This window comes from Hippoglossus hippoglossus, chromosome 21 (assembly GCF_009819705.1).
Source record: "Hippoglossus hippoglossus isolate fHipHip1 chromosome 21, fHipHip1.pri, whole genome shotgun sequence".
NCBI lineage: Eukaryota > Metazoa > Chordata > Actinopteri > Pleuronectiformes > Pleuronectidae > Hippoglossus > Hippoglossus hippoglossus.
The window spans coordinates 16,786,079-16,800,365 of record NC_047171.1 but is presented as its reverse complement, the minus strand read 5'-3'; the positions used below and the strand labels follow the sequence as shown (position 1 = coordinate 16,800,365).

The 14,287-nt window shown below is 40.9% G+C and overlaps 1 protein-coding gene across 23 annotated transcripts in view; it reads left to right on the top strand.

Moving 5' to 3' along the window:
• The window catches only part of mycbp2 (MYC binding protein 2), a 58,164-nt gene that overhangs the window by 30,008 nt on the left and 13,869 nt on the right, over nucleotides 1-14,287 (top strand). For 12 of the 23 annotated variants that reach the window (XM_034574052.1, XM_034574068.1, XM_034574065.1 and 9 more), the window contains 18 exons: nucleotides 112-212; nucleotides 301-519; nucleotides 630-852; nucleotides 1,664-1,870; nucleotides 1,990-2,039; nucleotides 2,141-2,313; nucleotides 2,469-2,613; nucleotides 2,766-2,972; nucleotides 3,563-3,618; nucleotides 3,697-3,812; nucleotides 3,911-4,008; nucleotides 5,750-5,866; nucleotides 6,919-7,059; nucleotides 8,297-8,374; nucleotides 9,732-9,956; nucleotides 10,877-11,009; nucleotides 11,125-11,250; nucleotides 13,383-13,571. In XM_034574052.1, coding sequence (XP_034429943.1) covers nucleotides 112-212; nucleotides 301-519; nucleotides 630-852; nucleotides 1,664-1,870; nucleotides 1,990-2,039; nucleotides 2,141-2,313; nucleotides 2,469-2,613; nucleotides 2,766-2,972; nucleotides 3,563-3,618; nucleotides 3,697-3,812; nucleotides 3,911-4,008; nucleotides 5,750-5,866; nucleotides 6,919-7,059; nucleotides 8,297-8,374; nucleotides 9,732-9,956; nucleotides 10,877-11,009; nucleotides 11,125-11,250; nucleotides 13,383-13,571 — 2,604 coding nt within the window. The remainder of the gene's footprint in view (nucleotides 1-111; nucleotides 213-300; nucleotides 520-629; nucleotides 853-1,663; nucleotides 1,871-1,989; nucleotides 2,040-2,140; nucleotides 2,314-2,468; nucleotides 2,614-2,765; nucleotides 2,973-3,562; nucleotides 3,619-3,696; nucleotides 3,813-3,910; nucleotides 4,009-5,749; nucleotides 5,867-6,918; nucleotides 7,060-8,296; nucleotides 8,375-9,731; nucleotides 9,957-10,876; nucleotides 11,010-11,124; nucleotides 11,251-13,382; nucleotides 13,572-14,287) is intronic. The other 11 variants (XM_034574058.1, XM_034574057.1, XM_034574063.1 and 8 more) reach the window with 9 other exon arrangements.

Genomic DNA, 14,287 nt, shown 5'->3' with positions numbered 1-14,287 from the left:
GCACAGCAAACCTGCACCTGTCGTTCAAAATCACTGGTAATTATTGGATGAATTTAGATCAGATATGTTCAGCCTCTTTTCAGTTTTTTCTTTGTCCTTTGCTCTTTCCAGTTGAGGACATTCCTGAGTTACTAAGTTCCTCCAGCCTGTTCTCCATGCTCCTGCCCCTTATCCTGGCCTACATTGGCCCTGTGGCAGCATCTGTACCTAAGGTAAGAGGTCAAAGCAAACCCTTTGTCTTCTAGTCCTGAATGGAATATTGCTGGCATTTTGATAAAACCACTCCTCTTCTTCATCCAGGCTGCTGTCGAGGTCTTTGGACTGGTTCAGGAGCTGTTGCCTGCCGTCTCTGCCCTCAACCAAAAATACGCACCACCCACATTCAATCCCAACCAATCAACAGACAGCACGACAGGAAACCAGCCTGAGCAAGGCCTGTCAGCATGTACCACCTCAAACCACTACTCAGTAATGGAGAGTGATCACCCTTACAAGCAAGCGGGTGTTACACAATACAGAGTAAGATGGTTACTACTACTACTACTACTACTACTGCAATTTGAAAAAAACAAGACACATGAATATAATTTAAGTTGAAATTAATCTTGTTCTCTCTCACCTTCCCTCAGGTATCATTCCCAGACTGCGTCCGTTGGACCACCATTGAGTTCGATCCTCAATGTGGCACTGCACAGCCAGAGGACGTCCTACGCCTGCTCATCCCCAGCCGAACCCTCCACCTGTCCGGTGTGGGCGGCAAACCTCTGGTACATGACACCATCAACACCTGGACTGAGCTGAAGAAGTTCTCAGGCGCCACAGGCTGGCCAACAACTGTCCTTGTGCTGCCAGGTATGAATAGCTTGGCTGGTCAACGTTTATTGGACATGCAGCTTAAAATGTTATGATGAAATTAAATAAGGTTGCAAATACAAAGACATGCGCTACATTTTAGTAGTAGACTAGTGAAATACAATAGTACGTATTCAAGAACTTTAATATCTGAAATGTCTACCAAATTTTACTTCAAATAAATATAGAAATGTTAATATGAAGCACAGTTGTTTGCCAATTTTGAAGACTCTAAAATCAAGAAAGTTACCTTTGGAAGACAGACAATTACACATCACAAATTTGCTTTCTGCTTTTAATATCTTATATATAAAATAATGCCTTCATCTTTTGTCATTTTAGGTGCTTGCTAGACTTGAAGCTGAAAGCAGTCAAACATTAATAAAAAATGGGATGATGTGTGTCATGTGTTACTGGGCAAATTGAGGAATAGGAAATTCCCAAGGTTGCCTGTACAGTAGTGACCAGAAATCTGTAATAGGATAAGCAGGCCAACATATATTGTTTATTATGGTAGTGGCACTAATTGTTATTTGTGACAGCACTTGCAGTATTAATGATTGAACATGTTGCACGATTAAGCATAAATAATGAGCAATTAATTAGAGACACCGTTCCAAACTCAACGGTTATTCTTGCAGCCCAGTTGTTGTTCATTGATCTTAATTGTTCTCATGAGTGTTTTAATCTGCTTAATGGTGCTTTGCTGTGCCACCTGTCACAGCAGGCTGCCATTAGTTTACCAGTAGTTGCTTACAGATCTCTACCAACCTCTCTTTTCATCCATTATTTTCTGTTCTCCCAACTTCAGGAAATGAAGTTTTGTTCTCACTGGAAACGGCCTCAGATTATGTTAAAGATGAGAAGGCTTGTTTCTACGGCTTCAAGTGTGTGGCAGTGGGATATGAATTCAACACTGGTCCTGAAGAGGGTATTATCCAACTAGAGAAGGAGTTGGCCTACCTGGGCAGCGTTTGTGCTGCAGCCCTGATGAAGAAAGACCTGGCCCTCCCTATAGGTATGGGAAACTGTGGATAATAGAATTTGCCTGGACTACTCACTACTGGGAGCAGATTCATCTTGTGTGACATCTTGAGTAAAACATACCTCTGTTTTTCTAATATTTTTAATTTCAAGGCAATGAATTGGAGGAGGATCTTGAGATTCTAGAGGAAGCATCTTTACAGGTATGTTATCTGTTTAATTCAGGGATTTTCTTTAAGACTTGTTTTGGTCTTGTGAAAAGAGCACTATATCTCGTTCTTATTTCCTTTGCCCCTTTCACCAGGTGTGTAAGTCTCACTCAGGGATCCTTGGAAAGGGTCTAGCCTTGTCTCACTCCCCAACCATCCTGGAGGCCCTGGAGGGGAACCTGCCCCTTCACCTCCAAACCAATGAGCACTCTTTCCTTGAGGACTTCATCACCTGTTTACAGACCTCAAGTGGAGGACGTCTGGCCAGGTGAGATTTTGTGGCCAGCCTGCTGGAGCTCTGGCTGTCATTTCATTGCAAAATACTTGATATAGATTAGGTTTTGATTTGCCGATTCCTCTGCTTTAGAAATTCCAGTCATTTCCTTCCCTGCCTCTCTCCCTTTCTTATTTCGTCGCATGTAGGTGGCTGCAGCCAGACTCTTACGCAGACCCTCAGAAAACGTCTCTGATCCTGAACAAAGATGACATACGCTGTGGTTGGCCAACTACCGTGGTCGTACAGACAAAAGACCAGTATGGAGATGTGGTGCATGTTCCCAACATGAAGGTCGGGATAGCTCCTTTGGCTTTTCTTCGTCTAGCTGAAATTAACTGACTGTATAATTTTGTCTGTAAAGTCAAATCAAGATTGTAAAAATTATTTGCAATTCAAAGGTGTTGCACCTTTTTGATTGAGCTTTTCCTTGGTTTCATGTCCAGGTGGAGGTAAAGGCTGTACCTGTTTCACAAAAAAAGTCAATGCAGCCCGAGAATATGAAGAAGCTGCAGCGGCTACCTGGAAGCTCCTCCCCTTCGTCCTCTGGTCCTGACCTTACCTTTGGAGGTCTGCCAATGCCCAAGCTGGAGGCTACGTACGAGCCCATGATTGTGAAAGAAGCTCGATACATTGCCATTACCATGATGAAGGTCAGCCTCGTGTAACTGGCTCATCACTCACCCACAAAGTCACTTGTTTACATTTAGTGGGCCGCAGATTCTCCACAAGGGGGAGTAGTCTGCTACCTATAGGAAATGGCATTGCAGACCTGAAGATGTAAACATGTTAGTCTTGTCAAATAAGCAAAAAAGCATAAACATTTGCACCACTGCACCTTTCAATAGCTGCTGATTTTATTCGTTAATACAAATCATCTAGTAAAAGAAAAACAATTTATGGAAAATGAAGCAAATTGGCAAAGAAAAATAAAACAAAACATTAAACTCACTAAGTAAAGACATGGTTTGGAATGGCTAATTTAATGTCAGATAGCATAAAAGAAGCCATACACAATGAATCTTTATGAAGCAAGTAATGAGTTATGACCAAATTCGCATACAAACACAATCCATGGCCTTTCATATAGCTAAAGATTAAAGGTGTTAAGATTAAATTTGAATTTAGGCAAAATAAAAAATATGACTTCCATAATTGTGAAATTGCCAAATATTGTTCGGCTATTTGTGGTGCTAACACGGTTTTATTTATTAGCCTTATAGTTGTGCTGTGTCTCTTTTAGGCGTATGAAAACTACTCCTTTGAGGAGCTGCGTTTTGCTTCCCCCACCCCAAAGAGGTAAGTGAAGTTATGCAGAAACAAAACTCACTGACCAGCGAGTTACAGTCTGTACTTACTGATCATTTCCCCACACAGACCCAGTGAGAACATGTTGATTCGTGCCAACACTGATGGAACCTACAGCGCCAACTGGACTCCAGGAGCAGTAGGCCTCTATACAATCCACGTCACCATTGACGGCATTGAAATAGGTAAGAAAATGTAAAAGTCTGTAAGAAATACCCCTTATTTTAACAACATGACATCTTTTACAATGTCCCCATGCACTGTAAATTATCTTTTTGTATAGATGCTGGTATGGAGGTCGAAGTCAAAGATCCTCCCAAAGGAATGATACCACCTGGAACTCAGATGGTGAAACCGAAGGCCGAACCTCAGCCTAGCAAGGTGAGCTTTTTCTTTACCAACAGGAGCATGAACATAAATACACTGATAAAATGCATGTGTGCCTGCACTCACCCATCAAATACAACTCAACAGACCAGAAACAGTTTGTCCTCCCTTGTACCTGTTACCTTTAACGAAACTCTTTCCGTAAATGCCACATTTAACAAGAACTATCAATATAATAATTAAACTAGGCAGTTCCATTAGTGCAAAAGGATTGTTTACATTGCCATTTCTAATTGCACTGAGATTCAGCATTTCAGTGTGCACCTCTGTGCAGCTTTTAGTTGTTGTCACCTCCTCCTTTTTTTGCTGGTTGGAAGAGCCAAACAAAAGCTAGTCCACAGAAAGCAGTGGAGTCTGACAGTAGGATATCGGACATTTAGCAAGGAAAAGAGACATGCATCTTTATACATTTCCTTTGTAACTTGAGGAGATTCTGTAAAGGATGCTTCATGTCCTGGACACCTCCTCTTTGACCTATTTCCCTCTGGCAGGTGTTACAGGAACCGAGACCACAAGACTCAAAGAGAATTTGTTTTCCAGGTCCACAAACACACTTAACAACTACAATCTCTGAATGATCACATATGGTGATCGTCCTTCTAGGGCAAGGGTCGGCAACCTTTACTATCAAAAGAGCAATTTTTCCCCCTCTTCCGCCAAATAAAAGTAGTTTGGAGCTGCAAAACATATTTGATAACACAGCTTATAAAGTTTTATATATAGTTATACTCAGTGTTGAGCCAGTTCACACTTAGAATGAACTAGTTCAAAGTTCAGTTCATGCAGAAGAAAATGAACTAGTTCATGTTCATTTGTTCCATTTTTTTATTGGGATGATTTAGATGACAAACGTACGATCATGTTTTTAGATATTAATTGATGGTGTCATGTATGTGTGTCGCTGCTGACTGTGAGCGTCACGTCTCGTGTTGTATCGAGTCATTTTTCATTATGTTTAAATGCTGTCTCATAAACTCTGGAGCGAATCAAACAAACACAAATTTACTTCATGTACTGATCAGGTTCTGATAACTAGTGATGAGTGTTTATTAGTTAAAGTGAGATACAAACCAACTGCAGCTTCTGCTCGGATCACTGAGCAGCTGTGACCGGAGAAGCTCTGTGTTTTCACTGTTCTTCCACAAAGTCACTGACCGGCTGCTTCACATGAACGAGCTCTGATCTCACTGTGTGTGTCTCTCTGAGCGAGTGAGTGGGGCCGCGGGTTGTCGACCCTGTTCTAGGGCAATAAAAAAGTCTGCAGAGATTATTGCTCTGTATTCAGATTAGTGGTTGGAAGTTACTTTTGAAATCACACATGCAAAGAGCTAATTAGCATCAAGCTAATGTTCAGCATATTGTGGTCATCATCATTTTGTAAAACACGCACTCCCTAATGGGGAAACAAGCAACAACTTCTCAAAACGCTTTAAATCTACACTGGATATATTCCTTCTTAACGTATGTTCTATGGTTTTCCATGCACCCACTTATATGTAGCTGGTGCTACTGAAAATCGAGCAGCCAAAGTTTCCTCATCTTTTGCTGTGTGTATGTGCGCACTACGCAACAACAAGCTCTTTGTGGGTTAATGCACGCACTCTGCCACTGTCAACTTGTCCTGCTTCCTCTTCTTTCTCCTCCTGCTGCACTTCTTGTCTTGTTTTCTTTTTTAAATCTTTCTATTCTTTGCTCCTGCCGCTCACGGTCTCCATCTCCCCTCTGCCTCTCTCAGGTCCGCAAATTTGTGTCCAAGGACAGCGCAGGCCTGCGTGTGCGTAGTCACCCCTCCCTGCAGAGTGAACAGATAGGCATAGTGCATGTCAATGGCACCATCACTTTCATTGACGAGGTAATTGACTCTAGACCAGGTAGAATATAGTAGACTTAGCTGGAGCACTATCCACTTTTATTCTATTTCTGTGGTTTTTCTTCTTTAAATCAATAAGTAATAAATATTACAATACATTTTGTCTAGTTTATAAGGTACAAGTAGTTTTGAGTCTTAGATGGTTTCTGTGTATTATGTTATTCCATCTTTCTGTAATGATAACACTTTCTCTCAAAGCTTATACATTTGTTGCTCTTACCTTATGTTGCTTCATAGTCTTGCAAAGTGTTCTGAGGCTGCAGGAAAGGCCTCAATGCCTGCACCATACAGCCAATGGATGAGGTGGATTTAAATTCAAAATAAAAATTCTAGCAATTATTTAACTATTGCACATATACCAGTACTACACAATATTTGCAGTCTCACCCTTTTGTCACAACACTTGTGACACTGTGATACCATTCAGACCTGATGTCAATACATCTGCACTGAATGATCTGATCACAAGTGAACAGCGCTAAATACAGGTTACACATTATAAAATCTTTCTTCATAGATCTGTGCACAGCTCATTGATTCACTCAGCCTCTTCTCTCTCTCTCTCTCTCTCTCTCTCTCTCTCTCTCTCTCTCTCTCTCTCTCTCTCTCTCTCTCTCTCTCTCTCTCTCTCTCACAAACACACACACACAAACATTGTCATCAGACACATCTGTAAACTCTGTCCAGCCGGGGGAAAAACATCATTTGCTCTTCGCCAGCAGAAATGACACAGATGTTTACTTTGAAGTGAGATCTGATCACAAGTGGCCACAGGAGACACATTCAGGATGTATTTTAATGCAACATGTAAAAAGATCTCTCAGGACAGATGTTAAATACCAGGTCTGAACAGGGCCTATACGTATCAATTGCACCGTGCTGCAATAAATGTCAATTTACAGTCCTCCAATATGGCCTTTCCTGCATCCTCAGTGTGTCTGTGAGTGATTGACTGAGTGAGCGCCGTCCTTCCTGCTTCCACAGTAACAGGACGGCATGGCTGTGCTGTGCTCTTGTTGCTTGTTTTCCCGTAGATCCACAATGATGATGGTGTATGGCTCAGGCTCAATGATGAAACAGTAAAGAAGTATGTTCCCAGCATGAATGGGTACACTGAAGCCTGGTGCCTCTCATTTAACCAGCACCTGGGCCGGAGCCTACTGGTCCCAGCCGACGTAAGTAGAAGGCGGCCTGCTGAGCAGTCGGACTTAGTTTACTGATAGCAGAGGCTCCTGTGCTCTTCATTTGGGGAAACGCTCAGAGAGATTACCTTTGTTGGTTAATGATGATGGGTTTTCAAGGGCTTAATTGTGTTTGGCACTCACTCCACAAATGTCTTCAAAGCATGGTGGACCGAGAACTTAGGTTATAACTACAGGGGTGTTCTCCTGCATGAAACATCTATTAAAGCAACACTGAGTATGAGCCTTTTACTAACACACTGTTCAAAAGAACAGCAGCTGGGAGCATGCGTGCATTAATTCATGTTTGAAGGTTAAAACCATTACATGACCATTGTGTGTTTAGTTCAGTTGGACACAACACTTGTAAATGCTCACATGCCTGGGGGAGTATATTAGTGCACTGAAGTGTTCCCCTAAGCAGGAACTGACAGGTAGAGAAATGTAGTGTGGTAGAGTTCATTAGTCTGCACTGTTCAGTCTCTTGTTCTTTGTTGCCTCTCACTCACTACTCATGAAGACCTGCACACTACAGCATGTGTTAATGAAGGATTTCTCTTGTATTTTGCTCCATGCCACAAAAACCGCCGTAATATGCAACAGTATCAAATAAGGAATTTGACTTGATTTAAAAAAAAGACATGAATATTGCAGTCACAGGAAAGTATCAGAAAGAAGAGATGATAATATCCAGGTGGTTTTCTGTCATGAAGCAATAACTGGTCCATGAAAAGTTTCAATGGGAAAATGTACCTCTACTGCTCTACAGTTCCACCTTTGCATTGGGATGCTTTAGGTGCTATAGGAGGGTTCCATGTAAGGTCTCTGTCTGAACAGCATGACACACTACATCATCCAAGTGGGGGATTTTTTTGGAAGTTTCTTCTTTAAATGTATTTGATTTGGTCGTGGATTTGGAAATAACGACCCTGTGGTTTTTAAGAGTGAATCTTCAATCCTTTCTGCAACTGGGTTTTCTATATTTTATAATGCATTTGAAGTTCCTTGCGGCCTCTTTTATCACTGCTCCACAACTAACCGGCCTCTCTGACACCAGTCAGATTCTGTCTTCTCCTCTCCACTTTCTCAAATAACCTCTGATCCTGGAAATTCCACAAGAGCCAGGCCAAAAAATGTTCTTCCAAAAAAATACACGAGCAACCCCATCCTGTTTTCTCTCCATTCTCGGGTCGTCTACTGTTTCTTGACTGTCTCACAATCTGTTGCTCAGACTGTCTTTAACGCTAGCCAAGGAGTCAGGGATATCGGCTTTTTGTCGTGGACCCCCTTAACTATATTCCCACCACAGGTGAGTTGTATGAACGAGGGATAAATAGCTTGACTGCCCCATAGCTTATCATCTATCTGTTGCGCTACTTGTCCTCTTGAACCCCTTGTGACTTTTTTAGTTCTTTTCCACAGTGTTAATCAGGCATAAGAGTTGGAACCACAGTTGCATGGTTGTGTGTACAGTGATGATACAGTACTGAATGTCAGCGACCACTTCTCTTGTAGACTACTAGAGTATTCACATTTTGGAGTTTTGAGTAATAATTGTTCGAGAGTCTATGTTGCATGGGGTTGAAGATGCTAATGTCCAGTCTGTTGCATGAGGCCTCGTTTGAAAAGCTTGTTTAATATAGTCCTGTATCATTGTGTGTAATAGCATGCCTCCCCTTAGAAAATAAGTGAACATTGTTTTTAATTGGTCTGTTGTTTATCGGTTTGCTAACTACATTCATTCACTGTTAAATGGGAAATTTAATTCTTTTTTGTAATTACTACGAGTACTTTCTTCAATTGAAACATTTACCTGCATTCTTGATATTTCGGGTTTTTGAATATGACTTGAAGCTGTTGAAGATGGAAGTTTATGTATGTTTTCAAGTAATTTAAAACAAGTGTTTAATCATTTGAGAGGAATATAGCCTTGCAAAATTGTTAAAAGGAATAATTCAACATTTTGGGAAATACGCTGATTTGCTTTTTTGATAGTTAGATGAGAAGAATAATACAGCAGTCTGTCTCGGAAATATAAGGTTACATGTTATCTTAGCTTAGTATAAAGACTGAAACAAAGAGAAAGCTTAGTTGGCTTTGTCTTTGTAAATGTCTCATTTATTATCCATACAGATCAAAAGATGTGGGTTCCGATAACCACAAGAACATTGCGCAACCAAGAAATAGCCGCATACATAAGTACCTCATTTTTATTTACAGATTAAACAAATGTGTGTGCTAGTGTTTATGCTAAGTTTAGCTAAGCTATGCTAAACGACTGTTGGCTGTAGCTTCAACATTGACAGACAGGTGTAAGTGTGTTTTCAGTCTTCTCATCTAAGTTTTGGCAAGATAGTCTTTTCTCAAATGTTGAACTGTCGATTTAAGACCTTGAGGTCCTCTGGATTTTTGATTTCTTGATATGACAAATACATTTGTTGGCAATATTCATATTTTAAAAAAAAAAAAAAAAAAAAAAATGTATACAGCAATGGTTGCCTGAGCACACATGCTCTTTTACGACACCCTGTTACACTTCTAATGGTGACTTTTCACCATTATAATTCAGGACTTTTAGTTGCCTGAGCCTTGTCTTGGTCTGATGTTTCTGCAGCCTTTTGATGATTTGTTACTCTGCTTCTAATCCATGCTCTTACCTCTTGCAGGAGGTCAGGGGCCAATTGGAGGAGAACGTAAAGGAGGTGAGCAGCTGCCCTTCCCATGAGGCCCCCATTCGGGTGCAGAACAGGGCAGGGCAGGGCGGCGGCCCGGGGCTTTATAAGGTAGTGAAGACCGGCCCCTCTGGTCACAACATCAGAAGCTGTCCAAACCTTAGGGGTATCCCCATTGGAATGTTAGTACTTGGCAACAAGGTCAAGGCCATAGGCGAGGTACGCACTCACCCCAAATAATGCAATGTTTTTTTTGTGGCTGGAGATGATTAAATTAGTCTGTTTAGATCAAGTAATGTACTTATGTAGGTAGATTGGCCTTAATTCTCAGTAATTAGTTCCCTGTTTTTTCCTCTGGATTTTGGATGTTAAGAACGTAATCTGTCTTTCTAAATAAATCTGCTGCTTCTGGGTGTGGGTGGGTGCTCTGTATCTTTCCACTTTTTGGGTTCTAATTAACTCTCGTGGCTGCTTCATTTCTGTGTGCCTCCTGACTTTACTAATTTCAGTTTGTCTATAAATCCATTGCAGTTTCAGGGTGTCATATTCAGCTGCCTTGGACTTCTCAGGGGGAAGTCTGATCACAAAATGCTGGAGCCGCTCTGTGCCTTGACTATATCTTTCTTGCACCTTTGAACTATTCTGTCAATATAATTAATCTATATACTGTCTAAAATTTTCTTTGGCCTGGTGATGAGTGGAGCTTATCCTCTTTTTTGGGATATTACCTGTCATTGGCTGCTGTGGTGTGTCATGCTGTTCATTAGGTTTTTTTTAACCTGAACTGAATGCCCTTTCTGGATCTGAGACTTGCAGCCTGCAAAAACTAATACTTGCACCTATGTTTGTTTTTGAAATGTTACTATTTCGGGAGGTTGAGGAAAAAACACTTGCATTTACCTGTCTTAAACCTGACTACGTTTTTATTTCAGTTTTTTACTGATACACAAAATCAATTTCATGTAATTTGCTGGTGTGGACGTGTCAATCAGATGAATTTGTGTCATGGTTTTGTCTGTAAAGTAATAACATGGGTGTTTGGGGGTTGATAAAATGGTAGTTTTTAATAGACATGGTGATTAAATGTGTGTGTCCCGTGTGTGTGTGAGTACAGATAAAGAGTATTGTTTGTGTATCAGGTGGTCAACTCAGAGGGGACCTGGGTACAGCTGGATAAGAACAGTGTCGTGGAGTTCTGTGAGAGTGACGAAGGAGAGGCCTGGTCACTGGCCAGAGACCGCGGCGGGAACCAGTACCTTCGCCATGACGACGGTAAGCCACAGCTTGACCTCTCTTCACAACACTGCTCATAATCTACATTTAAAATGTTTTTTAACCTCAATATATGAAGTTTTGCAAGTTAACATGATGTAATTTGCTCTTATAGAACAAGCATTGATTGAGCATGGTGCTCAGACCCCACCACCAAGCCCTTTCTCCGTTCAGGCCTTCAACAGAGCCGCGACTTCAAACGGAGCACAGGGCTTTGACTACGGCATCTCCAACAACAAAGGTGAGGTCGACTCGAGAAGTTTCAAGACACAACATTTTAAAAACATATCTCAATCTGCTTTTCTCTTTGCCTCTAACATCACCACATCCTTTGACTCTGTTCATTTCCATTTGAAGTTTTAATATCATCAGCCTTGTCAAAGCTTTTAACCGATGGTTTAGCATAACGGATGTATTCCTCACACTTTCACTGCACCCCATGCTTTTCACTGAGACTTTTCTCACAAACACTCTCATACATTATCACATTTCAATTGCACAATTAAGTCCACGTCGTAACACTACCCAGTCTATTGAAAATCACAGGAGCCCTTGGTCAATGATCTATCAAGTCTTTTTATTTATGCATGCTTTCTATTGTGTCTGCCGTCGTTATTTCATGCCGAACATCTCGTCGGTGTCAGACATACTGTATGTCTGTGTCTGTGTGCATGGGACAGTCAGTCACTGTGCTTCCGCTCATCTGGGAGACTGTGGACTTTGTTTAGTCGGGTACTGGTGGATAACTGACCCTGAACACGTCGCTGTGATTTCACCCTTTACTTCATGTTGTCTTGAATTCAATCTCTTAGAAGCCATTTGATCATTCACTGTTTACTCATAATTACTGGGAACATCACTTGAATGAGCTCATCAGTTTTGCTACTCCATCAGAGATTGGCTCGCTCCAAACATGTCTGTTTGTCTTTCTGCCTGAATACTGTGCTGACGCTGTGTCGAAATTTCCTCGCTTTTGCTTGAAAAAGGAGGTTGATCTGTTGAGACAGTTTGTTATCCAAATAAATCTGCTATCAGAATGCTTGCCGTCGCGGATTAAAGGCCACATTTTCACTTGTCCTTTCAAGTGTCTGGATAAAAGCCAGATACAATTTCTTTTCTCTTTGTTTTACGACACTAAATTAAATCTGTGTCGGTCTTACTCCAGTCTAGAGGTTGATGAAAATACACCTGAATCTGTTTGCTCCACAGAACACTAACATGCTGTTAAATTCTAACTCGTATAACTAATTTTAAAATTGCAGTTGCTGCTTTTTTATGACATAAAATTGTGACTAATAATTTCAGTGTCACTGTGGCTGCCATTAAAACAGACAGACCCTAAACGGTTACTTGACATGGAGAGATGGACATATTTAAACCCCAAACATTTGGATGTACTGGTGCAGCATCAGCCTAAAATACAGGATATGGAGAGTGGTGAATTATTTCCCCCCTGTACGTAACTATGTATCTTTGGATCCTCTGGTGTGGTCACACAGAGAGATTCTTAAGAATCTGAGGAGACCCCTCTCTACCCCTCCCTCAATACATCTTTTTCTCAAATAGAGTTGTGAAATGGGAGGAGCTGCTTGTTCTTGAAGGATTTATTTCTGAAGTCCGATGTGAACGTTTTCTATCCGTTATATTCTTCCTGATTGTTGGCGTAGAAACTCTTTGAGTTTTCTGGATATTTGAACTATGTGTTACCTTTGTATAATGACTATCAGATTTAGTTATTCAAAGAGATTATGTATTGGTTCATTATAGTCAATACTACAACAGCTGACATTGCTCTGGAGAGACATTCATATCAGAGCTTTAGCTTACTTGGAATGCTTTTTTTTTTTTTTAGCATAAATAAAATATCACAACATAGCTGTTGGATTTATCTAAAATCCCATAAGAATTAAAAGAAAACAAATTTTACACATCTTATGTAATCAGGTTTTTACAAAGTGTATTCTTTAACTTCTTTTCTGTTGCGTACACTTTAGCAGTGCATGCAAATGAATTGTGTCCTTGGTGATTGGATACTTTTTGCCAAAGCAGTCGTAGTTCTATCGTCTTTCAGTTTTTTACAAATACACACAGGCGTGTTTTTCCGTCATCCAGCAGAGTTTCAGTTGCCCATCATTTGATGATGTCCACAAAGAAAATGAGCACAGCTTTAACTTTCAGAACGGATAGCTGTATTAGCTCCTCCCATTCTGCACATCTATTATGTTCCAGGAGAAGATTGGATCATTGATAGAAAAATTAACAGTGAATGACCCTCACCCCCCCCCCCCCCCCCCCCCCCCCCCCTTTTTTTGGAAACCTCATACCCTAGTATAAGCTGTAGTTTTTCCCCTTCCTCTGTCTCCATGTTTGCAGGTGACCGGTTGAGTGCCATACTGAATTCCATTCAGTCTGGGCCTTTCCTCTCAGCAGCTCCCTCCTCCTCCGTATTTGAGCAAGCCGCTCAACCTCCCTCCTCCTCCTCCTCCTCCTCCCTTGTCCACAGCCCATTTGTGTTTGGACAATCCCCCTCCCAACTGTCTCAGCCACAACCACAGCTTCTGAGTAAGTCTGTCCTGCTTTCTGACAGCGCTCGCTTGCACAGGTGTAGCTCCTTCTCTTCACAGCTTTATTTTGTTTTCTGAATTTGCTCGTAGTTTTTTTTTCTGGGGAGGACGAGCAGCGATGTGTGAAACATAACGGTGCAGTTATGTTCTACGATGCAGAAATATCCATAACAAGTTAAAATGTCTATTATTCAATGTTTGAATCTTGTTTATGAAAAAACAAGTGAGGTGATATTGACTTGTTTTTTAAAACAAGATTTTAAACTGTAATACTAGACTAATCCTCTTGTTAAAATGGATATTTTTTGCCATGTGCTGAAGTAAAAGGCTGAGATACTTATTTTAATGCTTGCTTTCTTGTTCAATGGGCCTTTCCCTCCTCTTCTTTACCTTCTTCATCGCTGCTTCCACTTTGGATCTGCATCCTTCATGATTTAAACCTCATTTCCTGCTTCAACCAGCCCAGAGCTTCACTGACAAAATAGTTGCCTGTTTGTCTACACTAAATTTCTAAAACAGCTAATTTTGCATACCCTCACTATCTCACTGAATATTTCAAATAGAAAAACACAGAATCACAAAAAACAACAGAATCACAAAAAATTGTGTGTAACCTTTTCAGTCTGTAGGGCTTTCTTTCTTCCAGTCTATCTTTTCTTTGTCTTGCTATTTTCTCTCTATTGTAGGATTTACGTCACCTGTTTCTCTTTCTTA